The following is a 27537-nucleotide window of genomic DNA, read 5'->3' as shown; positions in this document are numbered from 1 at the left end:
ACTACAGAACATTTGAGTAATCTACAAGAGATTTAATACATGTTTGCATTTAGTGTAGGAAGCAAGTGGTGCTAGGACATGTCACAGGAAATACTTAGCAGAACTGACACATGAATGCACTCTCCTGAAGCTACAGAGAAAATATGCTTGATTTTATGTAAGCAGTTAAAAAAACGGGAATCAGTTAAGTCAACAACCCTAAAAACACTTCTCTCCAAGTTTAGTATCTTGGAGCCCATTACACAGTATCTTGGCTGTCTCTTTCTAAAAGGAACACATTAATTGTAAGGTAATTCATTCCAATCTAGCCCTTCAGAAAAATTAGATAGCATTCTTTAATGCAGATGGAATCAGAAAGCCAAAGCAAGAGTTCTAAAGAGTTTAGTAGAATTAGATGACACTGCCTATTACTTGGAAAATGAAAGAGTGGGGGGGGAAACAAACAAAACCCAAAACCTTTTCCTTTGCCAGAGGTTGGGATTTCTCTTGTTCTCAAATTTAGCAGTGTTTTACAGTGTCATTTATTTCTCCTTGAAGGGATTTATCTTTCAGAACATTATCTAAGGTCAAGGCCCTCGTTATTTTAAGTTCAACCAAAGGTCAAACAGCACAGCAGAAAAGTGAGGCTGCACACCTCTCTCTGTGCCTACTTTTGTCAGGAATCTCCCTCTCTCTCCACTTTTTCTTTCCCTCCCCTTTTCTTCCTCCCTGCCCAACCTCCCCAAAGAAAACAGTCAAAGCCATTACAAGCCTTGAAGAATTCAAGCTGGGGTGAAGAATATATATAAAAATATATATATTTATATATATATATATATATGTACACAAAGAGGGAATAAACTCCTTTTTTTTTTTTCTACACAGAGCTTAGACTTGAATTTCAGGGGCACTGCATTCAACAATCCACATATCAATAGGAATTTAAAGAAATTATAACTTGCATTCTCCTCAATTTCCATCTTCAATAAATACTCCTAGAAGGCTGTTTACACAGAATACAAACTGAAAGAAATCCAGTTGTACTGATTTTGTTTAGCTAATACATCACTTTTACAGAGGTAGACAATTGTTATGAATGCCATCCAAGAAGCTGCTATTAAACTTTTTCAGATTGGATAACACTGAAACCATCAACATTTAGAAATTTTCTTCTTTTCTTTTTAAACTTGATGATTACTTTAAGCAAAACAATCAATTCTAAACAGCATCAGTAGCACCATAAAGCAGCATGTAGGCAGGCACACAAGCACATTTTACATGTAACATCCATCTTGAAACTAATCTCTCTTCTACGTATGCCAAAGCACAAATTTTTTTCAAGCTTCCATCCACAAACCTTTGAACCCATTCCAACAGGGACTGGTTTTCTGAAGCCTTACTTTCAAGAGATTAATTATTTTTACACAAACAGTTACAAACTATTCTAAAGCTAATGACTGACCTGTGTCTGTCTAGACCTAAGCTTATGGTCTCAATAGTTCAAGTATTTCAAATTTTGTGTTTAAACCTCTAAAGTCATTTGCAGGATCTTAATTGCCACATTCACACCCCCTATCTCCACCTTTCTTTGTGCACCTACAGAAAACAGATATATCAAATCTCTTCCTTATCTCTCTACAGAAAATGTCCAGGAGGACACATCTGTTTTGCCTATACTGTTCTCATCCCCCTGCAGTATGGCATGATCCTTGCAAAACCTAAATAATGACTTCCATAGTATTCCTCATCACCCACAGGACAGCTTATTTCTGTTACTGCAGAGAGAAAACAGGCACAGAAAGGTTAGCTAATGTATTCTAAGTTGACTAATGCCACTTAGAAGCATGTGAACACTACATTCTTCCAGGCCAAAGTAGGGCACCACACAACCGACCCAATCCTAGTATCAATAAAGTTTGTTTATTATTTTTCCCTGCTGCAAAATAGCTATGATTATAATTTACAGTTTTTATAGCTACTACGATATTTTTATTTGGAGAAATAATAATTTTTTAAAAGATTAGATGAGTCACTTGCAACCTCAAAGCAACTCAATGTCAGAGTGAAAATTATTGCAGGTCTACAGACTTCTATGACTAGGTCTAATCCATAGCACTGTACAGATTCAAGCAAATCATCTAACCTACTTTTGTCAAACTTTGCTCCTAGTGGAAATCCTGCAAGTATTTAACCTATTTCAATCATCACTCCTCTCTCCATTACAGAGGAAAAATCGTAGTTTGAAACAACAAGGTAAAGCTGAATTACTGCACTCTTTCAACATAACCAAAATCCTTTAACATCCTTCCACAAATATTTATGGGTCAGAAATCTGCTATGGCAGATATGACCCTATAAGCAAACACAATCTAAATTTCCTATGCATAATAATGCATACTTATGGATTTAAAAAGGAAATAAAAAGAAAAATAACTTTGTTCAGAAGTAATTCATCCTTAGAGGGAAAAGTAAGGTATGTCACAAAGTGGTTTTACAAGAATTATTAACAGAAAGTATAAATATTTACTTGCCTATCAATGCCCATATCCAGCTTCACTTCCATTTGTTCTATGATATCCTTTTTCTTCTGAAGGCATTCAGATAATTTAGGAGAAGAACTGCAACAGCATAAAGCGTTGGGTGTGTGACAAAGTGTTAAAACAGTTAAACAAAATTGTCCACTGGCTCTGCTCCTTATAACAGGATTTTGTGACCTTTTTCCATTCCATCAGAAAAGACTAGTTTACATGGAAGTAGCTGGCCTCAAAACAACAAATCAACCTCTGGACAGCCCCCTATCCCTGAGCAGGATCTGCTGTGTGCTGATGGGCAGCACTGTAACACACTTCAGGCAGTGTTGTACCTACTGAGCCTCACCAATGCTGCCAGCCCCTGGCAGGTGAGCAAGGAAATCCAGATTTTGAGTGTGCTCTACCTCAAGTGTATCTGATTCATGGATCCAAACACCATGCAGCTTTCCTGTTGCTCATGTGTGGCTTCCAAGGCATGGCCAGTTGCTCCCTCTGTGCCTCCAAGAGTCTCAGCAGTCCTGACATCACCAGCCTATCCCAAAGGGAAGCCACAAACCCCCTCTAGTACTGGCCTGTAATGCAGCAACTTGTCTCTCCTTCCTATCAACGCTCTTGGAGCTCTCTTTCTCCCATTAGTTAGTTCTCCAAGGAAATGATTTAACTTTCCTTGCTCACCCTCCCATTACGGTACTTTATCTTCCCACATTAAGCTGAACCACCCCAAGAATAAACTTCTCCTAATAGAGATGATGAATGGAAAAAATGGCTTTCATCTCCAAAAATGACCATTTGCAAAAGAAATGTCAATCAAAACAAAGGTACCTGATTAATGGCATCAGATGATCATTAAACTGTTTGTCAAATAAATGGAAAATAGTATTGGCCTGGTGGACAACATCCAAGAAATAGAGATTTGCGTTCTTTGAATCAGAAGAGGGAATGCCTAAAGCAAAGGAAGTTTCATTAGGACTGTAATAATATGCTGCTCTTATAATTAGCATGATTTTTTTTAAATATGCAGAATTTTCCCATGAATGCTTAAACCACTGGCTTAAGAGTTTCAAAAATTTAGCATGGTGCCATATATAGAATACTTCTCACAGCTATATAGGGTAATAACCATAAGCACAGAAACATCTTGCTTTTAAAATTTCTAAAACCAAAATGGAACAGCCAATTTAAATATTTCTTCAGAATAAGAGTTTTATGCTTTCATGTAGGAAAGACAGGTTCTCACTGTCAAGATTAACTTAACAGAAGCAGTTTTCTTTTTTACCGTCACTCTTTAAATTGCACAGGTATGCAAACAAACATGGAATTCTCACAAAATGGAAGACACTAAGCTTCAATATAAAAATATTCTCCTGCTATGGCACAGAGAACAATTAAAATAAGTAGGGAGTGCTGATGTCCCAATTTCTGTGATTCAGATGTTTCTGAAGATGGTAGCTCATTTCCATCTGTACGTCAAATCTCCAAATGGAAGTTACACTTTAGAAGACGTTCAGTGCCGACTCCCAAACACACAAAACAAATTTCATCTAACCAGTGCATTCTGAACAAGGTCAATCAATAAGGCACAGTGAGGATCTGCAAAGATCATCTGCACAAAAAGGCCAACGAGATGAAATGCTTAGAAAATATTAATACTCACCAGCAAGGCCTGTTTCTAATGCATAATCGATGTGTTCAGTGCATAAGAACTCTACAAGCATAGAAAAAATTCTGAAAGCATTCTTGGGTAAGTCAGATGGATCAGAGAGCTTTGAAGAAAAAGAAAAATAATTTATCCTAAAGGTCAGTTCTACATACATTTGAAAGTTTATCCAATATTGCATAGGGGATAAGCTTAAAATGTAACAAATATTCCAGAATAATTGGAATTTTATTCTAAATGAAAAGTAACTATACAGCAAGCTGTTCAGGAACAGCCTTTAGTATCAGTATTTGACATTAACAAGTAAACTGAAGCTGGCATGCCACAGGATGCTACAAAAAGCAGAAGCATAAACAGTTTCTAATAGTAATAATAAAGGTAGATACAAATTAGTAGTCCTTAAACCAGAATTGTCCAAATGTAATGTCAGGAATTACCTAAACTGCATACCACTGGATGCTGGGAAAAAAAAAAAAAACAACACACAGAAGAGACAATTGTCTTCATACCCTGCCTTTTTTAACTCTTTTGCTAAGCTTCTGCCACTGGCCACAGCCAGAGACAGGACACTGGGTTAGATGGACCTTCAGTCTCACCCAGTGAGAATACGACTGCCATAGTACTGCAGAAAAAAAATACTACAGACTGAACCTCAGCTCCACTTACCACAGTTCAGCTGGAGTCAACAGAGCATGAAAATTTTTATTAAGTGAAGTAATGCCCACATACACACAGAGCATCTGTACCTTCATGAGCTGCAAGCAATGTGGGATTTTGGACAGCAACCTGTTAGTAAATCCCTTTTCTAAAGGGAAAGGCGACAGGGCTTTTGTACATAAGAAACACAGCTTTGGTTTTTAAGGAATTATATGAAGACTCCATGAAGCTAGAGTAAGAAAGAATAGTATTGCAATTCTTTTTACAAATAGAGAAGGGCTGGTGGGAGATGTGGTGGTTGGAGGCTGCCTGGGGTGCAGTGACCATGAGATAATTGAGTTTTCAATATGCAGTCAAACTAAGAGGGACATCCACAAAACCTCCACTCTGGACTTTTGGAGGGTGGACTTCAGATGACTTAAGGAACTAACTCAGAAGGTACCTTGGGAAACAGCCCTTAAAAACAAAGGGGTCCAGGAGGGCTGGACCTACTTCAAGAAAGAAATCCTGAAGGTGCAGGAACAGGCTGTCCCCATGTGCCAGAAGATGAGCTGACAGGGTAGACGGCTGGCCTGGATGGGCAATGAGCTTCTGAATGAATTAAGGGAAAAAAAGAGGATGTATCACCTTTGGAAAAAAGGGGAGGTAATCCATTAAATGTTTAAGGATGTTTCTAGGTCATGAAGGAAAAAATTAGAAAGGCAAAAGCCCCCTTAGAGCTTAGAGTGGCCACTGCTGTGAAGGACAATAAAAAATGTTTTTATAAATATATTAGTGGCAAAAGGAGGGGCAAGGACAACCTCCAATCCTTAGTGGACATAGAGTAACAAAAGATGAGGAAAAGGCAGAGGTACTTAATGCCTTCTTTTCCTCAATTTTCAATAGTAGGATAGGTTGTCTTCCAGACAACTGGCCTTCTGAGCTGGCAGATGGAAACAGCGAGCAGTATAGGGCCCCTGTAATCCAAGGGGATGCAGTTAGAGACCTGCTGAGCCACTTGGATCCCCACAAGTCTATGGGCCCAGATGGGATCCATCCTAGGGTAATGAGAGAGCTGGCAGGTGAGCTCATTAAACCGCTCTCCATCATTTTTCAACACTCCTGGCTCACTGGTGAGGTCCCAGATGACTGGAAGCTGGTCAACGTGATGCCTATCCACAAGAAGGGCTGGAAGGAGGACCCAGGGAATTACAGGCCTGTGAGCCTGACCTCAGTGCCAGGCAAGATTATGGAACAGGTGCAATCACACAGCACCTACAGGATGGCCAAGGGATCAGGCCCAGCCAGCATGGATTTAGGAAGGGCAGGTCCTGCCTGACCAACCTGATCTCCTTCTATGCTCAGGTGACCAGCCTGGTGGATGTGGGGAAGGCTGTGGATGTAGTCTACCTGGACTTCAGCAAGGCCTTTGACACCATCCCCCATAGCAAACTCCTGGCCAAGCTGTCAGCCTGTGGCTTGGACAGCAGCACTCTGCGCTGGGTTAGGAACTGGCTGGAGGGCCAGGCCCAGAGAGTGGTGGTGAATGGTGCCACATCCAGCTGGCAGCCTGTCACTAGTGGTGTCCCCCAGGGATCAGTGCTGGGCCCCATCCTGTTCAATATCTTTATTGATGATCTGGATGAGGGGATTGAGTCCATCATCAGTAAATTTGCAGATGACACCAAGCTGGGAGCAGGTGTTGATCTGTTAGAGGGTAGGAGGACTATGCAGAGGGACCTTGACAGGCTGGTCAGATGGGCAGAGTCCAAGTGCCAGGTGCTGCACTTTGGCCACAACAACCCCATGCAGCGCTACAGGCTGGGGTCAGAGTGGCTGGAGAGCAGCCAGGCAGAAAGGGACCTGGGGGTACTGGTGGACAGTAGGCTGAACATGAGCCAGCAGTGTACCCAGGTGGCCAAGAGAGCCAATGGCATCCTGGCCTGCATCAGGAATAGCGTGGCCAGCAGCAGCAGGGAAGTCATTCTGCCCCTGTACACAGCACTGGTTAGACCACACCTTGAGTACTGTGTCCAGTTCAGGGCCCTGCAGTTTAACAAAGATTTTGAGCTGCTTGAATGTGTCCAGAGAAGGACAACAAAGCTGGTGAGGGGTCTGGAGCACAAGCCCTATGAGGAGAGGCTGAGGGAGCTCAGGTTGTTCAGCCTGGAGAAGAGGAGGCTCAGGGGAGACCTTATTGCTGTCTACAACTGCCTGAAGGGAGACTGTAGCCAGGTGGGGGTTGGTCTCTTCTCCCAGGCAACCAGTGGCAGAGCAAGAGGACACAGTCTCAAGCTGCACCAAGGGAGGTTTAGGCTGGATGTTACCAAGAAATTCATCACAGAAAGAGTAATTGGCCATTGGAATGGACTACCCGGGTAGGTCATGGAGTCACCGTCCCTGGAAGTGTTTAAAATAAGACTGGATGAGGCACTTAGTGCCAGGGTTGATTAGATGGCGTTAGGTTGGATTTGATGATCTTGAAGGTCTTTTCCAACCTGGTTAATTCTGTGTGATTCTGTGATTCCCTTCCAACCCATTCTAGAACTCTGTGCTTAGAGAGACTTGAGCCCTTCCAGTGCTGCTGGGTCAGTGCAGCTCCACCACAGCAATGCAGCCAGATGCAGCACACGAGCATTTATGCAACCTCAGAGGGAGAGGTGTGGATGTGAGGAATTTGGCCTATGGGTTTTGTTTCAGCTCTCACATAATCTGACCTAATTTACCATTACCTGGCTCAAGGGATGAATGGAACAGGGAGAGTCAATGCCCAATATGTATCATTAAAGTTGTCTTTTGTGTTAAAAAAAAAAAATCAAGTTAATTTATGTAACAAAAGACCAGAAGATTTCTGCCATATTCCCAAAAACCATTAAAAAACACACAACAAAAATTCCAACAATAAAACACTGTTTCCAAATGCTGAAACATTGCACAAGGCAGTTACATTCAGAACAACCAATTTATTTTTCCTAAAGCAGTCACAGTTGGGACAGACAGTGCATCTGTCATCTCCTATAATTAGTTAGCCAGGGATACATGTAACTTCTCTTTTGCATAGTGAGTTGCCCTGACCCCAACCAAAACCTAGCAGCTTGTACGATAACAGAGAAGTTAAACAGCTGTAATTCTGCAACTCTCTGTATATGCCAAGATTCATTTAACATTGGTTCCCATCCCAACATATATAACTCTCTTCAGACCTAGTGTGACAAATTCTGATCCTCACAGGAAAGTACAAAATGAAGTTTTACATAATTGGAAAAAGTTCATTTCCATCATGAATTTAACAATTGCTTCTAGTAACTACCATACTAAGTGAGAGAAATAATGATCTACATGCTTGTCTTGCAGTCCCTGACTGTCACCACTTCAATGGTGGTCATCCCAGTGTGTACAGGTAACAGTGCCCTATCAGTATTTTGTTATATCTTTCACCCCTCCAAGTATAGAAAACCTTAAAACTTCTAAATATCTAAAATGTAAAAGTTTTTCTGCACTATGCTAACTTAGAATGTTAAGGGCATTAAAATTTGTTAGAAGTCAGTGTAGTTAGCCCATAAAAAATCCCTAGCATTTAAGTTTGCAATTAAATCTCAACAGTTTTCATTTACACTAAAGTAACAAACAGGAATTGACAGGCAATAAAAGCAGCAATTTAATGAGAAGGAAAACACTTTGTTAGACTACAGCACTTAAAGATCATATGGGTTACCAAGGCAAACCATATTAAAGATTACTCCTCTCCCCATTTTTTGGTTATGTTCTCTAACGTTGGAAGAAATGGCACTTGACACAGGAAAACAACTGTTGAACTATTCGCTGCATTTTTAAAGCAGGAAAAATGATTACACTAAAGGCTTCTCAAGTTTTCAGTCTAATTTAGTAAGAAAAGCAATGCAGACAATAGGTTCAACCCTCCTTTACTCCTTCCAAAACCAGACACCATTAAAACCCACACAATACAACCAGATCCACGTTTTAGAAGCAAAACCCCCTCAGCCTCCACCATGACCCTGATTCAAACAAAAATACAAAAAATAATTAATGTACTTCATTCGATCCTATTGCACTTCAAAACTGCATCTCAAAATTCTATCACTAGTGGAGATCACAGGAAGCAAACTTACCCTGTGACATCTTTCAAAAGCTTGCTTAGTTTCTTGTAGAAGGTTAACCACCACTTCTTGTGACAGAAAAGTTTCTCCATGTGTGTCAATGCTTGGCCCCAACGGCAAGTTTGTACGTTGCCTTATTCTCTCTTTGAGGTCCTGAATACTAGAACAAAGATATACCAGAAGGAGACTTCACTGGATGGAAGCTCTGAAGCTCAAACTCAGCACTGATTTAGAATATTGTAGTTGTTAAAAAACAGAACCCAAGACACAGTTTTTAGGATAGACAAGCATCACAACATTCTCGCAAGCTTAAAAATTGCCAGCAAATGCAGAACTACCACATCTGATCCCACAGTCAATTGTGTTCTACCATGGCATGTTCACACCATGGTAGTGTGGAGTAAGAGTCATTTCAATTGACTACTGTGGCACTTATGCTCTGCAGACAAAGTATAGCCTCCACACATTCTGTCGTACCACACTTTCAAAACACTATTGGGAGCTTTCTATCCCATCCACACCCACTGATCCTCTCATCCTCATTCACTATCTCAGCAGTCCTGATTTAGTCAAGCATGCTCCAACACATTTTCATGCATAAAACCCATACGCTACAACCAATTTAATTTTCTCCAAGAAAATTAAATTTTCATCTTTGTTTTTTAGTTCATTTAATTACTTTTCTGCTGCTGTTCTCTCCAAATCACTTCTCATTCCTGACACACTGAACCCAGTAGCTCATGGAAAGGTTAAGTAGTCTTATCACCTTTGCTTCACACAAGTTTTCATTCTCCCTTTCCCACTTCTTGCTATGATTAGAGTTTCTCTACCCTGAGGATAATGAAGTCTTGTTTTACCTTTCTCTAAGTCCACTGCATCTTCTGGGCTCATTAAGAGCTTTCTCACTGACATTGCTATGATCTTTTCCCCTTCCTAGGTCTTGGGAGGGGACCACAAGACCTGGGCAGGTGAAAAAAAATGTATGCTTTTAGATACACACACATACATGCTTTAGGTACCTTAATTTTGCTTCAGTCCTTTTGTGGATCTGGATCCTAAGTTGAAACATAGGTTTAACTGGTATTTTTCATTTCCCATGAGCATACATATACCATGCATCACCTTTCACATGTACCAAGAGCAATACACTTTTTTAGCAGAAGTTAACATAAAGTGAGGGCAAATTACCAAAAAAAAGCTGAAGGTCATTTTAGAAGTTCTTTTTCATTTCATCACTGTACATCTGACATAGTAAATTATATGTTTCTCCCCTTATTGCCTCCCTTCCATTTTATAAGTTGGAAACTTGACAGAAGAAACTTACCCTCCGGTGCCAATGGACCTCTTCTGGTGGTTTTTGGAATCATAATAGCGTTGCAGAATCATAGCACTCCTACTTTTCAAATAACCAATTTCCACCTCAATGTAATTCTCCAAGTAGGGAATGAAAATGGATTTGATAAGCTTAGACAAGAAAGTCTGCTTATCAGTACCCAAGTTAAATTCCATCAATTTGCTTGACAGATTAGTAGTTCTTTATCCAAAAGAAACAAAGATGGGGAGAAAAGGAAAAGGTTGAATTTGTATGAATTACAGCATTGCATGTTTGTAAAGTACAAAGCACAACAGAATCCTGATTGTGATTAAGGCTTCTGGTAGCTTTACATTTAAGTAAAGAATTTCACATAATTCATGTTTAATTACATATAGTTGTGATGGTTTGAAACTGTCTTTTTAAATTTTCTTCTCAAAGTTCAAGCAGAGAAAGCGAAAGAGTGTAAATAAGTCACTACTGGGTGTAAGAAAGCAAAATAATGATTGTTCTAAACACTTCCACTGGATAGATAGAAGTGTTTAAGAACTACTACTCAAAACAAAGTGGGGCAGTCTGCAGTCAGGGCAACTTGCTGGGCTGTCTGGCTGCTGTTTCTTCTCTTCTGGCTGAAGATAACACACTGACCTTGGCGAGCTAAGTTAACAGCCTCTTTGCTTTTACCTAACTCTGCTTTCTGCCAGGGGGGTCTGGGGGGAGGCAGCCCCTGGGAGAGAGGCCCCTTGGGAAAGGTCCCCTTTGGGGGGAAGCATAGGGAGCTTGGATGTACTTTTCTGTTTATTGTATATATTTGTAAATGTTGTGAATTTTGTATATTTGTACATATTCATTGCATTTCATCATAGACTATAGATCTGCTTGTAAATACAGCTTTCATTCCCTTCCAGACTGAGGTAGCCAGGTTATTGTTGGTGCAGGGGGAATTTCAGCTCACACTGACACAATAGTACATCTGGCATCAAGTAAGTTACCAGTGAAATGCTGAGGACTGGCTTTTGCAGTTTTAAAGTTACTCTCTCAAAGTCACAACACTAAATACTTCCCAGTAAAAATATTAATGGCAATTTGAAGTTTTCTTTTGTGAAGCAATCACTGTAAAATGTTAGTGGCATAAAAAAAATCTCTGTTTTAGTCTACATACAAGGAAGATGTTTTTTACAGTGGGGGTGGTGAAACATTGGCACAGGTTGTCCAGAAAGCTGGTGGATGCCTCGTCCTTGTAAACATTCAAGGTCAGGTTGTAGGAAGCTCTGAGCAATATGACTTAGTCAAAGATATTCCTACTGACTGCAGCAGGATTGGATGAGGTGAACTTTAAACTTCCAACTCAAAGAATTCTGTGATTCTATGATTCTACATCTTGATAATAAATCAATATATTACAAGAAAATATCTACAGCAATAATTTCATCATCAATATATAAATACCTTGTATATAGATCATAGAGATTCTTAAGATACTGTTCTGCATCTGATTTCCTATATTCTTCAAGCTGGTCCTTCACATAACTCTGTAAAATTTGGATGCATCTGTTAGAAGATAAACTAGCAATCACAGGTCCTGCTCACTACTTGCTGGATTAAGTGGAGTTTACTGCAAAACATGTATCTTACTTAAGTTAATTCAGACATTCTTCGTTTTTAAATCTCCAATTTACAGATCCTGCATTATCTACAGACAGACATAAATGCATCTTTTAGAAGAAAATTATTTCATAATACAAAGCAGCAGTGTGTGATGCAAAGACAAAAGACAGATTGCTTTGAAAATATGCTTGACCAACCAACACAAAATCCTCTCTCTTCCAGAATCAAAAGCACTGGAGGCCTAGGGGCATTTCTGCAGTTGACAGTAAGCAAAGGAGATGCTTACATATTATCCTAATACATACAAAAAGCAGACACAAGCTTAGAGCCTTCTTATCGAGTATTTGGACAAAATTATTATTTAACATAAAATACTAAGTCAAAACTGACAAATAATTTGGGATTGAAACACAAACTCAATCTCTACTCTATGAAAAGAATTACATCTACAGGGAAACTGCTTTTTGCAACAAATAGTCACATTGTTGACTTTGACACACTTAAGTGAGTGTGTTCACAGGATGGAAAACTTACTATCTTCAACTATGCCAGACTTGAAATAACTGCGAGACAGTATTCACCACAAGTTATTTTTACTTACTGCTAATCTCACACACGAAACCAGATTCCAAGAATGAACAGAGTAAAGATACTTACTAAATATGAAACTTTTTCTGAGATATTCTTGGTAGGGGACACAGAGAAGAAATCAAATCTGCATATGACCTCTTGTGATTAAGCTAATGAAGACACTGATTCCCTTATAATTGTACATACTGAATTTGAGTATTTTCAGTTGCACAAGCTGCTTTCACGTGGGTTTATCTGAATCATTACAAAGCAATCAGTTGTGATTCTCTGTCCTTATATAATATTACAGATACTGTAAATTCTCATTAATTATTATTACTAGATACAGTATTTTTGGTTTAAAAGTTTCCCCAATGAACTTCACTGAAATTTTAAATACCTGAAGTTTAACTTCAAAGATATTTTGAATTAGTTTGGCCAGCACAGTCTCTGGATTGCTAAAGACTTCTCCAACTTGTTTATTCACTCGCTGGCAGAGAATGGCTGCATCTTCAAAGACGTCATTCCTCAGGAATGCACCCTAGGATTTTAGAGGCACATTTCATAATGTATTTACAGCAACCTATACCACTAAATAAATAATAAACCAACACCCAAGGAGATACATGTAAACCAAAATGCATTACCTCTTGACACTGTTTGATGTACACATCAACACAATGGGAATAGCCCTATGGAAGGAGCAAAACAACTCGGTGTTAAAGCAGGTTCTCCATGGTTTTAGTATAGACTGAAATCAAGGATATACAACCCCTGCAAAAGAGTTATTGGAAAAAAAAAATGCAACAACAACAAAACAAACAAAAAAGAAAATACAAGAACAAAAAAACCCAAAAAACATTCACCAAAAATGCAGACATTTTCAAACTCATTTTTGTCACAAATCTGATGTAATGTCAATTATCACCACTCTACATGGATACAGATGACAGGTCTCACCATTCTCAAGTCAGTTCACCCACATACATAGAACAAAAATTTAGAACGGTCTCCACTGACACCACCTCTAATCCCTCAACATCTGCCTCTCTCATTCCCCTGCATTTTGTTTCAGATGGAACACCTTGGTATTTTTAAAGTTACATGTGTTACCTGATACAGTGGCTGTGGAAACATGCAAATATATTCACTTAAAAGAGGCTCTTACTGCACCACGTGTTGTTTTATTTATGTACTTAAATTAAACCCCTCAGTTTTTTACCTTAAAGTGAAGCAAAACTGCTGCTACTTCTCTCATCCTGGATATTTCCCCTCTTCGTTGTGCACTGGTAAACTCTTGTATTAGCTGGCACTCTAAATCATGGTACTTACCTGGGGAGGAAAGGGGATAACAACAAAAATCCATCAGGCTACGTATTACAAGCACCGACAAAAGCTGCAATACTGACAGTACTGCATGCTCCTTTAATCATCTTTAACAATGCAAATATAGGAATATGGATTGAACCAGATAGATAACTTACTTGCTATCTTTGATTTTACTTCAGAAAACCTGTTAACAACAAAAATACCATGATTAAATTCAAATCCACATCACAAGGGAAATCACAGGCATCCCAGATCCCAGGCATTCTACTTAAAAATGAAAACATGTAACACAAAGACGACAGAAAAGTTACATGCTTTATATCCATAAAAACCTACAAGCACTAATTCAAATCTAGCATTAAGTCAGCAGAGCAAAATTATCCCATTAAAAGTCTGTTAAGCAGTTTAGGATGTGTATGTAAAAATGATCCTGCAACACGAGTGGGTGAACACAAATTTGAGAACACAAGAGAGAAATAAGCACAAAATCCATCTCAAAAGCCACAGGAATCATGAAGCAAAGCACCAAAAAGTAGACAAGGGAAGCATCAGAAAACTATACCTATATGAAGATTACTTCTAAAAGATGTTCAGATAGAATTTTACCTGTCAAAAGGCAGTTCCTGTGCAATCAAATGAAGTTTCTGAATAATATCAGCTGCCTCCTTAATCTGTTAGGTGTAAAACATGACAGAATTATTAAAGGTGGTCTGATTCTGGGCCATTCCTTTCTTCCTCCTCCTCCACTGTCCAATTTTCATACATGTAGCTCCTATTTGTAAGGCTGGTTGAGGTGATACACCCGTGGAAGAGATCACCCCTTTAAAGTTCTGATATGCACTTTTATGGTGCTTAAGGTTTGTAAGATTTTAACATAAAATTACATAGGACAAAACATGATAAAAGTCCTTTATGATAGTTTCACATTGGGCTTGTCTGTGTAGATGCCTAAGCTACCTGGACAAATAGCTCATCATTGCACTTAAGCTATAAAGTTTACAGACCAAAGACTCCTCAAGGCTGATTAGATCAGAATGTGGCTAGAGCAATCTCATGAAAATCTGCACTCTTCCATTTGGGATTAAAATACATAAGTAACACAGAGCTGGCTGAACTGCAACATTATACTTTACAAGGGGATTAGGATAAAAGTCTTACTGACTCACACCTAACCAAGAAGGGGTATCTGTTGAACTCAGAAGTGAAATGGTTAGCAACCTTTTCAGACAGGTCAAGAAAAGCACTAGGGAATTCTTTGCCAATGATGAAATTAGCTGTATCCAAGAAAAGACATGATGGTGCTCAGGAGGAAGGGGAACAAGGGGACTCAAGCAAAGCATAATTAAATTACTTCTAAGGAAAGAGAAATGGAAGTTGTGTTAGAAATTATAAACTCTTGAGGTTCAAAGCAAAGATCAGTTAATCTTACATCTACAAAACAGGAGTAGTGGAATAAACACAAAAGCATGCAAATATCTGACATCTTGACAGCACAACCTTTCATCATTTATTCTTCCCTGATCAATCAGCACAGGAGGTGCACCTCAGCAACGCTCAGAGACTGCTTCACAAGCTGACTAAAACTATAGAAAACACCTATTTGAAAATGTGGGGAATGCAACTGGTTGCAACTCAAGTTCTCTGTCTGACCCAAACCAGACACAGCTCTAGGATGGTTTTACAGGCTTTGCTACACTGTCTTGGTGACTGGAAGGCATCTCATAGTGGACAAAGATATTTCTAGCTACTACATTCAAGCAAAATCTTTATAAGCTGACACAAGAGAGAATATGGAGAATATCTCATTCTTCTTGTTAGTTATGTTTCAGGGAACTGGAGTGAGAGGAAAGAAAGTAATGAAATCCAGTTCTTGCACCTCTTAGAGAAGGTAGGAATTAAAACTTTTCAAGAATAGAACAAGATGCACAGGTAAGAACACAGAGCACAGGCATCACACTAGGTTGGCTGATCAGCAAAGACAGGGGCTCTCATAAAGAACATCCATTCTGCTTATTAAGAGCAGCTTATGTTTTGAACTGTCAGCTCACAATAGCCTCTTAAGTCAAAAACAGCCACGCTCCTCAAATAAATCCAATGAAACAGCAGTTATTTCTGTTGGCTTACAGCAACCTTAATACCCAACTAGCAATTGTGATCAATACTGATGTCATTAATATAGTCTATACATTCACAGCTATTTACTAAATGTTACCACAAAAACAAACAAGCGAACAAATATCACCCCACAAACACAACATTTTCTTTGTTTCCTCTTCACACAATAGCTATTAACTAACTTAAGATTTTCTTGAATCCAGGGCCTTTTCTTATGCACAGCAGAAGCCATGACAAATCAGTTCTCCATGGTTTCTGCTTAAATCCAGACATATTTCATTTTTAATTCAATCGGGCTTCTGTAAACTATGACATCAAAATAGATATAGATTCTGTAAAATACAACTTAAAGGATATCATATACCAAGAAAATATCATGGACAAATAATAGCAAGAGAGAATCTGAATGCAAAGTATTTATACGAACAAGTTAAAAACAGGAAAGGAATAACGTTGAGTACAGAACATAAATGGAGAAAATGATGTAAGAATAAAAGTAAACATATTAAACAGAGGACAATACCAGTGCATGATAAACAAGTAAGCTGTTGGATCATTCTGATAATTGAATTGTTTTAACTGGACTGATGTGCTCACTTTAACACTAGCACAGGAGAGGGACTGGGTAGCTGGCAGTGCAAGGAAAATTGTAAGGATTCAGAGATGAAAACACAACACACATAGCATAGGACAAGACAGCAATGAAAAACCCTTCACAGAGGCAATTAAGAAATTGCTCATTATAGTCATTATAGTCATGAGAAAGCAATGTGGGAAGCAAAACCCAAGTCCAGGGGAAAAAAAAAAAAAAAGGAAAAAGAAATTACACTACTGAGAAAAATCTGAATTACCTAAGAAGTAACTGCATTATAATTCCTTTCTTGCCTCTCCTTTCACAGCATTGCCTGCCCTCAATGTCTCAAAGAAAAACCTACACTTGTGAGGGATGGCATAGTGTAAAAAATCTTAACGCCCTCCAAAACACTATGTAAAACCCACATCAGTTCAAAGATCAAAAGGCACAGACAAAGCCCTAAGATTTTACAGTAACAAATATTCTTAAATATATCATAGTTTAGAACTAATTTATTTCAAAGATGCCTTCAGATGTGACAGCAAGTCTAAGCAGGTTCTTTCGTAAACACACTGCTTCCACTTACTATTTAAACTAGGAGGCAGAAAGCTACAGAACAGTTCTAATCCACACTGAACGAAATAGGTCTAAAACAGCTAGTATCCAGAAAATCTTGTGTGTCCACAAACTTCCTCTGCAGACTGCCACAACACTTCCAGTATTTACTACATTCATCTCCCCTCACATTTGCTGAATGTCTTATCTTTCAGGGTGTATATAGATTCATTTGTTGTTCAATTTCCAGGTTTACCCTATTTATCTACCATTTCTTTCAGATCCTCCCACAAAGTATTAAGAAACTTTAAGTTGTAAGTAAAAGTTGAATTCTATGAGACTCTCCAGCAGACAATGCATACTTCCCTTTAACTTATACTTTGTTATTGAACATGCTTCCATTAAATATTGTTTAAATGCTTGCTTTATTTTCACTTAAGGGGAAGAGAAAACAAAACCCCCCAAACAAACAAACAAAAACCTCAGAAAAACAAAACTTAACACGGATCTGGAAAAGGCTGTCCACAGAAGAACTTCTGTTACATTGAATCCTTTCTGTTTTCCTTGGAAGACAGAGAAGTTTTTATGTGCTCCTTAGATTAGGGCAAACGATCAACTGGTAATTACCATATATCCACAGACTATGAATCAAAAGTCACTCTGCAATTGACTTCTTGGGAATACAACTACATGAAATGATTAGTTTTCCCTTTTCCTTGACAGACACCTTCAGTTCTGTAGAGAGGGGATGACTATTAACCTATTCTCAGGTCCTTTAGGAGCTGCATTTCAAGCACAGATTTTTTTGCTGAATCTGCAAACCAAGCCTTTGCTTTTCCCATAGACTGCAATTTTTTTCCTGACTACAATCATACCACTGCACAGAATTAAAGTAGAGGAGAAAGATTCTTCAGGATACATCTCAAAGAAAAAAAAACCACACACACACACAAAAACCCCAAAACAACAAACAAACAAACAAAAAAACGCTCCCCCCACAACCCAAACCAACAATTTATCCTTAAGACTGCAGAGGAAAATCTAATGTGTGCCTCTTTGCTTACAGCTAGACATTTTTCTTTCAGTTTATTTCCATTATCCACACCATTCAGATTATATTTGCTTCATGAACATACTCTTGGGAGCATAAGAAAAACAAAATACTTCAACATTTCTTTGAAGTTTTCCTGCCTGGTTCCTCTAAATTCAGAGGGTGGAGACATAACCACAGGACTATACAAAGACCAAAGCCATGCTGTGACAAAAAGGTATCCAAGGCCAGTGGACTGACCCAACAGAGCAAAGTTTCACAAAGAAGTTGTATTCAGAAACGTTCTGCATTACAGGGTGGATCTGAGGCAAGAGGTTCAAAGAGAAAAGGCAGATATTGTATGCACTCTAAAGTTGCCCTCCCAGCGTTTCTCAAATCTCTGATAATTTCATAAAATGAAAAATGCCAACATTGCCACATTAAGCATCATTGAATACAAATGCTTTATCAGCAATCTGCAACCCAGTGTTGTTAATTTACATTTCAGAACAATGAAACTTTAACAAGTCAGTCACTCAGTGGTTTGAAGTCTGACCATGGTAAGTCATGGTAGCAGCTTGTAATTAGGGCAGTAGTGCTTACTGCTTTGAACTGCTTTCATCCTGCTGACAGCTCTTACCTTTTCAGAGTTTGTAAAAACATCAGACTTCAGCTCTCCATCCAGAAACTCATTAAAGTATTTCATCAGCTTCTGAGCCTCCACAGCCCGTTGCCGTGGCGTGTTTACCCCCTCCAGTTGGTCGCCAAGGTGACAGACCTTAGTTGCGACATAGCTGATGTGCTCATCTAGTTCTTGGAAATGTTGGAAGGCAACCTGGGAGAACACAGACACGGACACAAAACTCATGATTGCCATTTACTGTACTTTAAGAAGCACATTGAAAGCAGGCATCAGCTTTCCAGATGCGGTACCTCAGAACTACTCAGAACCACTCAATAAGTGCACACAACTTCTTCAAGCTTAGTGTCTTCCCTTAAACTATTGTGAAGGCTCACTACTCTCAGAATAGCTAACACTCACTAATTGAACATGCAAATAGCTTAGCCCCCCGTGACAGGGGAAACTCTTTTCCATCAAACCTCTTCATACTTATCTCAAACAGTAGCACACTGTACCAAGAAATGTTAAAAGAGCAGGTAATGCTTTTAAAACTTGCACAGCGTATCAGTGACTTTAGATTTTACCTGGTTGCTTTTCTGCAGCTCTTGTACTTTCTTGGCAAATTCCTTTGCTTCCTTTTGGCATTGCTGTTCTAGTTTCTCAACCTTTCTCTGAATCCTTTCATCCATTACCTGTAATTCTTGGATGTGATTTACAAATTCTTCCAATAGTCTGATTTAAAATAAAACACAAGAAAGTATATTTTAGTCAGAAAGACATCGTCTTCTGCAGGGAGCTGAATAAAACCTCAAAGATCTTTCCTACAAGGCTGATATAATCATGTCTAACTTACAAATGCTATTTTGTTTTGAACTACATCACTCTCTAAGCCTACATGAAAACTATGTGACCATATAAAAGGTAAGCCAGGGGACAGGAGAATACCTAAATACTACCCACTCAAGAATGTGGCTCTGCCACATACAAAAATCTCTCTATCCACATAAGTCTCTTAAGGACAAAGAGCTTAGGACACTACATCCCTTCAATGTAAGGGCTTTAACTGGACCATACCTTCCACATGTTATTGTAAACTTGTAAATCAGCATCTTATTAATAGGCAATGAATGCAACCATACAGTTCATAATATTGTTTTGCTTATAACCCCGTTGCTTCCTGACTTCACTGCATCCTACAAAATACAGTATTTTAAGGTTCTTTCCCATCACTTCAATTTTTCTTCCAGACTAACATTTTACTCTTCCCAAACACACACATCGGGATGTATTCTCAAACTTCCTTTATTCTTCATTCCATTCTCAATGTCTTTCTCATTCCTTTTGTTCATTCTGTCCCATTCCAGTTGTCTTCTCAACATACTTTTCAAAACATCCCAGTCACTGATATCCATGGAATGGATTATTTCCAGATCCTTCACAGCCATAAAATTCATGCTAATAACTGAAAAAATATGAAAGATTTGAAAACTCTGCTGCCCAGGTTTAACGTCAAAGTAGAGGAAAGGAAATGGGAATCCCTTCCAGGGAGTTATTTCTAGACTGCTCAGGAATCTGCTTTTTCACAGATACTCTGTTCAGCAGGTGTACTGTGAATATGAAGCTCTTCCAACCTGCAGTGCCACTGAAAGGCAGAACCAGCATCATGTTCCCCTCCTGGCTCCCCATGCACAAGCTAGAATCAGAAGCTAAAAGCAGAATGTATTATCCTACCCTAATGCGACTCCTTCCCCGTAAAATCTACAGTACCTCTCCTCGGCAACATCTAGAGCTTTCTCCAGGTAACACCTAATTGTTACTAAAATGATTCTCTCCAGCTGTATGGTGGGTCACTGCATTTTCAGTTGTATCTTCTGCTGCTAAAATGACTGGTTTTTACCCTGCTACTTGGAGCACAGGAACTGTTTTCCCCCACTGTATTGGTCTAAAAACCCATTTCAGATGGCATCCTTACAGCAGTGACTTAAAGGCACAACTTTTTAAAGAAAACTGGATTGGGGCAGATGTTTATGACTTCTTTCCTCCACCTCATGCTTGCCAGAAGCCCAAGAGTAAGCATGCTGCATTATTCCACAGAAAACCACAGGGAACACACTTAAATTTAGAGAAGTCTACTTAAAATTTAAACAATAGTAAGTGACACAAAGTACACCTGCAAACCAAAGCCTAGAGAAGTGTAGATAGTTTCCAGTCATTTATAAAAGCTGATTCAATTCAGTTTGGGGGTTGTTTTTTAAACAGGCTTTGATCCAGCTCAACACTTATTCAACTATAGTATTCAGTGAGACAAGAAAGAATGCTCAAGCAGAAATAAAGACTGCCAAACAAAAGCATCATATTCTGAAAACAGAAAAGAAACACACACCCAAAAGCCTGTTTCTTTTGGCTCCCTGCCCAATACTAGAAGATCCAAGAAGAAAAAAATATTTACTGTTGCATATTTTTCAGGACAGGTGGGAGAATCCTGCAAGTGCATCACAGGAGTAGCAAACCAGTAGAAACATAGATGATAGGTTAAACTGAGCTGGTATTGGTACTGATCATCAACTACTCTAAAGTATATACCAGGCATACCCATGGAGAAAGAGCTACAGGAAGCAATGTTGTGTATTTCCAGGCTTCTTCATGCTTAAATCACATATAAAGTTCTGCATAGGATACAGGCACCAGACTGAAGGTCCAGCACTACTTCCACCTGCCCCACATCCCTTGCTCTAGCCTTGTTCTTTACACACTCACATTAGTTCTTACCACCAGCTCACAGACACAACCTCTCCTTCCTTTGCACTTGCTCCCAGACTTTTCCAGTCCCCTATAACTGCTAAAGCAGGTAGAAAAAAAAAGCTCTTTTCTCATATTTTATGACTTTGATTAGTTATGATCAGATCATGTGACTAGAGTTAGCTCAAGATGAGTCATCACAGTGTGCAGCTAAGAGTAAGAAGAAGATCAGAAGCCCACCTCCATTCAGGAGCTGCAAGCTGTCCAGTGGATGCAGGCTGTAAAATTCACGTAAGTTCAGTCAAAAACAACCTAAGCGAACATTGCCTTTCTTCCCATCCTACCTGTTTGGGCCTTTTATTTGCACCAGGACTGGAAACTACTGGGTTTTACAAGAAGCCAGTTGAGGCAGCCAAACTAGCAAGAAACTCTTTAAATTGACTTAACTATCATAGTAGTGAAGCTTCATATTATGCTTTAATCTGGGAGCTCTGGTGCTTTGGAATGTTCACATCTGACAAGGACAAACAACATCAATTCTGCTTCATTCAAAAGGTCTAAATCGGAAAGTGACTTTCCCTGCTCTTGTTACTGAATAATTGGTTCTGAATAATTGGCTCATGGTCACACATTCTAGCAATTCTCCCAAATGAAAGCCTCCTTGGACACGTACCGATACTACATACAGGCTTTCTGTAATGTGTGTAATAAAACAGTACAATTAGAGATACAATCATTTTGACCATTATGCAATTTTATTTTACCTTTTCGGATCAAAAGCTTCTCCACCTCTGGAACCTCCTCCAGGTGTTCTCCATGCCAGGCGTTCAATGTATTCATCTGCCACAAAGGGCTCCTAGCCACAGAATAAAAAATCTTTACAATGCACCACAGCAGGTCGTTCCTTAAGCAGCTGCTTATACATCATTCTGAAAGTGTTTAGAAGCTTTACCACAATCAAGAGTGAGTATAGTGTTGATAATTATCCCAGCACCTCTTATGTTTACATAGTTAATATAGAGAACTATGTTCTTAATAAGGTTTGGGTTTGAATATCTAGACTTGAGATTGCCAGATGAGCAGGAAAGAATTTGCTGCAGGTCTGTGAAGAGCTGGCTCCAAATTACCTGTCCTTATTTCCAGATGAGCTTATGGCTCGTCATTACAAAGAGTCTGAACCAGCAGCAGGTACATTGATTTGAGATACCACAACATGCAACCCAACCTTAGCTGTGCAGCAGATAAGGAGGGAGGACCAATCTGCCTAAAAAAATTACATGGCAAAGTCTTCTTTGCAGTTGCTCAGCTCTCTGATGCAGTTCACATGGCATCACAAACAGAACCTGTGGCAAAAACAATGTGAGACTGCCACTTGACACTATGCAACATCAAACTGTAGCTGCAGAAACAAAGCAGATTAAAAGAAAAAAAACAAACCACAAACAAAAACAAAGCAAGCAGAAAAACAGATCACTGACTCGACTTGCCCAAGAAGGAAAAAGAGGGCATGAGCAATGCAAAAACACAAGGCTCCTCAAGTTTTTTTCCATAAAAATACTGCACAATGGTGAAGAGTTCAGATTCTTTCTCCATCCAACAATGTTTCCTGAAGGCAGAGACCTCATTAAAAAACCAAAACCTGTGATTTTATTTCGCTTAGAACTCAAACCAGCTCAAATATTTTTTCACATAGCTAACATTAAATAGTCAAGTTAGTGTTTATCACCTCAGCTTCACTGGGAATCTAGCAGCATTGTTTGGATGCTAACATCAGCACACTTAAGATCAGTAAGCAAAGTATTCTCACAACCATCAGGATTTGATGGAAAGCTTTTAAATTACATGCAGCAAGGGCTCTAAAACGGTGAAACAAAATACAACACAAAGCTGGGAGTGGCTTTGGTTAACAGTGGTATTTGTTACAGCTTATGTCTGATAGTGAAATGCGAACATGCCACCACTGCTTTTGATAAAGCTCAGTTTAAAAGATAAGAATAATAAAAAAAAACACCAAACAGATCTCCAAGGGTATCAATGGTTCCTGTATCAATAGGCATAAAACTTTGTCAGAAGTAATTCACAGGGGGAAAAAACAACATTAGAGTATTATTTTAGTAACTAGAAACAAGGGCTGAAAAGCAAACCCTGCCCGTTCAAGGCCTCTCAATCCTCAGAAACATGTTATGCCCCATCCACGCAGGCCCAGCTATTAAACAGAAAGATAAAAGGTTTTAAAATATATTTTGTAACATGCTGAATCTTTCTAGACAGGACAAGAGTTTCAACCTTTCAACAGATCACCCAGTAACTCCCCACTCAGACTGACTAGAGTAACTGTGGTTTGCCCAGCCTCCTTGGTTAAGCTTCAAAAGTAGCTGGTTGGTACCACATACAAACCATTTCTCTGTATGTTACTTATCTCTTTAACCCAGTTCTTCCTGATATGCAACATTTCCTTTATGTGAATCCATTTCATCCAAAGTTATACAACACAGTGTTTTCCTACCAAGTGTAAATTTTCTCTTTATATCATCTTTACCTCTAAATGTTTGGGAACATTTTTGCAATGTTAATTTCAAGTGAAATGAGCCATTCAATACAGCAACATTCTCTTCAGGTCCTCCAGCTTCACAATTACCTTATGGCTCCTTGCAGCATTTCTGCTTTATATGAAAATCACAACCACCACCCTTCCTCTGAAGATCCTGCAATTCAGCTGGAGCACCAGTCCAGTTACAAGGATACCAACGCCACATACAGTGTTTTGAAGAACACTGTATAAAGGGTGCTCTACTTACTGCTTCTAAGTATTTTCCACATTTCTCTCTTCCTTCAGACATTTGCACTAAAAGATAATTCACCTACACAGACATAATGGCCTGGATTATTTTTCTTTGTGGTTTTTTTGTTGCTTCATTTTTTATGGTTGCCTTTTTTGTTTTGTTTTGCTTTCCCTCTGTAATGGTTTAAATCAGAACAAAACAGGTCAAACCAAACCAGCGGGTTAACGTATTTCTATTTTCCCAACAGAGAAATGGAGGAAAAATAACACACAAAAACTCAGGGTTGAGATAAAAAAAGAGAGAGCTAAGAACAGATTTTACTGAGCAAAATCAGAAAAAACGTGGTACAAAATGCATAATGACCTTAGCCTATCTGCAGAAAAGCACAGGGCAAAGCAGCAGCAAGCAGAAGCAAGCGAGCCAAAAGCCCGAGACAGAAAACTCTTCCCCCATCCTTTCTTGTCCCACCACCATCCAAGCAGGAAAGACCAACACCCAAGAACCTGGAACCCAGAAGCACCAACTGAACAGGAAAACTCTCACATTATAATCTGAACTTCAAGACCCATAATACTTTGGTCCAGACAGTACTTTCATTTTTGAAGCTGGCATGACTCTGCAGCATGCTGTAACAGCAGCAGGTTCAACTCAGTCCATGACACCCTCCAGAAAAACATTGTATACTGAGTTTTTCTGCAAGCCTATGAAAAGCCTCCTTTCCCAAGGAAATATGATATGCCATAAACCCTCAAAATTAATTATTATAACACAAATCTTGCTCTATCCATTATATCTCTGTACTCCTCTAAAGCTCCATCGAGCACATGTGTAGAGAGTACCTGCATCTCCCTTCACTGCATGCCATATGGCAACAAACAGCACAGTTCACCCCAAACTTGGTGCCACCTGACCAGTCGTGAGTTCAAACTCGACTAGCAGCAGCCCAGTCGCCTCCACCACCCTTGCCACAGCACAGGCACTCACAAGCACCCCCTTCTTCCACAATGTCTCCCTTCCAGCTTTTCTCCTGCAATGTCTGGTACCTGTATTTTGTTTGAATAGTCTGATATAACAGCAAAGAGTGTTAATTAGTTTAGTTAGACCTAAACAATGGCAGAATCACTGCTATAAAGTAATCTTTTAAAGATGTATAACCTGGAAAATATCTGGTTTTCAAGACCGTCTTAATTAAGAGACATGCCCTTTGTGTTTTTAGCTATATAAACCTTGCTCTGTATTTTTTAAGAAACAGTAACTGCAGGGAATATTACGATGTGCAGAAAACTGACCAATAGAGAAGCAAAGCGAGTTTTCTCTTCCAAATTTTCACAAAGGGTGTGCTAAAAATAATGTATTTGATTTATAAATACTAAATGACGTTCAGCGGTGTCTTTAAGATTTTTTAAGATTTCACAGCTTCCACTGCTAATCCAAAACTTTTTAGTTTTGCTTGTGTCTATCTTCCACATATATTTGTTCTTTTTAATACTATCTTGATAACAGGTTACCTATAGCTGACAGTCTAATTCCTATTTTAAGTTTCCTACCCAGTTCTGCAGAAATTGCTGAAAATCAGCTATTACAAATGTCATTTGCAAGTCCTTTGCCTGTTATCAGATGAGCTCAAACAGTCAATTTCTCCACAGCTTTGAACTGCCCTCCAGCTCTAGATGAATTAACCTGATCCTTTGCATTCAGCCAATACTACTGATTTAATAAAAGATATGTCTGAAGTGGATGATAACCTGGTTTGATCTGGTCTGTGCAAATAAAACTAAACTGGACCTAGCCACATTAAAGACCAGTTTAGAAATAATCATTGCTAAATTATGCTTTGAGCTACGAGAGGGAGAATTGAGTCCATGTTGTGTCCACTTTCAGCATGGATCCCTCTACACCGTCTCATGTATCTATATTGAAAATTACTTTTGAACACACATTCATGAAAACATGATGACAAATAGCCACACTCAGTGTGCAGGTAAGGGTTACTCCCATTTTCATGTTGGCAGTGACTTCAGACTAACACAGCAGGCAACATTAATTCTCTTGCCTTTGGAGTAAAAGAGAAGTGAAAGCAAGAGAGGAAAAATATACTAGCTTTCATAATGAAAAACATCTTTTCTAGCCATGTGTCTAGGCAAGAGTCTCACCTGCTTTCCAATTTCATCTTTATTGCTATTGTAAAATAAGACAAATTGTGGCATGACCCAAACCAGACAAAACTTAGTTTTCTTTCCATGCCCAAGTTATCTCACATTCAGTACCAACACAAAGAACAGAACCCCACTGTCATCACATTGAGAAATCAATGGACTGCTCCTTGGACAGCTACAGACATGTAGAGATTGTATAAAACCTAGCATCTAGCTAATCAGAACACAGTTTACTAGTCTTGCTATTTTTTCAAGCCATGCATGTCAGAAAGATGTGAGTCATAGCACTCGTGTGTCATAACTGTGATTCATAAATACAAGCACACACAATGCATTTATGTAAACCACAGCTATAGGATCTTCCAGAGAAACAGGAAGACCTTTCCTGAAGGCTGGGCAAAGCATGTCCTGGTGTTAAGACACCAAACGAACAAGCTGCCCTTGAGTGACTTGGAGAGCAAACAGAGGATATCTGGCAACGATACCACATCCCCATGCACTAGCAAGTAGGGACAAGCATTTTCTGTTAATCACTTGTCACATCATGAGAGCCCGTGGTCCAGCCCAGAAGAGAATTGCCAGACTGCTGCTATATTCCTGCCGTGCTCATGCGTGGCCTTGGGAGAGCTGCTTGGTTTCTCGTTCCTCAGTTTCACAGCAGCTAAAAGGAGGACAAAGCTATTTCTTAGCAAAACCCGTACTAGGTACTAGGCTGCTGGGGTCAACTGCGTATGTGCCATCGGGAGAAGGGTGGCGGCGGGGCCTGGCATAACCTGCTGACAGCAGCACCCCGTCTGCAGCAGGGAACTCCGAGCCCCAAGGGAAGGAGGCCCAGTCGTAAGGGACGCCGCAAGCTCTCGCCTTAGGGAAGACGAAGGCCTGCATCCCCTCGAGGCATCACACCCGTTCCCTCAGCCTCCCACACCGACGCCCCGTTTCCTGCGACTCCGGCACTGCGCTTCTCACCCCAACACGCCCTTCCCCCGGGAGGGCCCGTCTGCCTGTACGCGGTTCCCCCACCCCAGCAGATGCTCGCTCGGCGGACGCTGCGCCCCGGCTGTGACGGAGGGAGGCCGCAGCATCCCATTTGAGAGCCGGCCGGCCCGGCCACCGCCTCCCGCCCCTGGGCCCAGCCCGGGGACGCCCGCAGGGAGCCGCCGGCACTACCCGCACCCACCTCGAAGAGCTCGGCCGTGGTGGCCATGGCCACAGGGATGGCGGCG

General features: G+C 39.7%; 1 protein-coding gene across 1 annotated transcript in view; it reads right to left on the bottom strand.

Moving 5' to 3' along the window:
• The window catches only part of EXOC5 (exocyst complex component 5), a 30487-nt gene extending 2969 nt beyond the window's left edge, over positions 1-27518 (bottom strand). The window contains exons 1-15 of the mRNA XM_054400090.1: positions 27492-27518; positions 22140-22231; positions 19221-19368; positions 18655-18849; positions 14347-14411; positions 13896-13924; positions 13634-13743; positions 13059-13103; positions 12812-12952; positions 11683-11765; positions 10246-10455; positions 8934-9081; positions 4165-4273; positions 3333-3453; positions 2511-2597 (exon numbers count right to left, since the gene is read on the bottom strand). Of these exons, the coding sequence (XP_054256065.1) occupies positions 2511-2597; positions 3333-3453; positions 4165-4273; positions 8934-9081; positions 10246-10455; positions 11683-11765; positions 12812-12952; positions 13059-13103; positions 13634-13743; positions 13896-13924; positions 14347-14411; positions 18655-18849; positions 19221-19368; positions 22140-22231; positions 27492-27518 (1610 nt within the window). The remainder of the gene's footprint in view (positions 1-2510; positions 2598-3332; positions 3454-4164; positions 4274-8933; positions 9082-10245; positions 10456-11682; positions 11766-12811; positions 12953-13058; positions 13104-13633; positions 13744-13895; positions 13925-14346; positions 14412-18654; positions 18850-19220; positions 19369-22139; positions 22232-27491) is intronic.
• Between the last annotated feature and the right edge of the window lie 19 nt (positions 27519-27537).

Source organism: Indicator indicator, chromosome 4 (genome assembly GCF_027791375.1).
Source record: "Indicator indicator isolate 239-I01 chromosome 4, UM_Iind_1.1, whole genome shotgun sequence".
NCBI classification, from domain to species: Eukaryota; Metazoa; Chordata; class Aves; order Piciformes; family Indicatoridae; genus Indicator; species Indicator indicator.
Note: the sequence above shows the minus strand (reverse complement) of the source record. Positions and strands in the feature narration are given on the sequence as shown.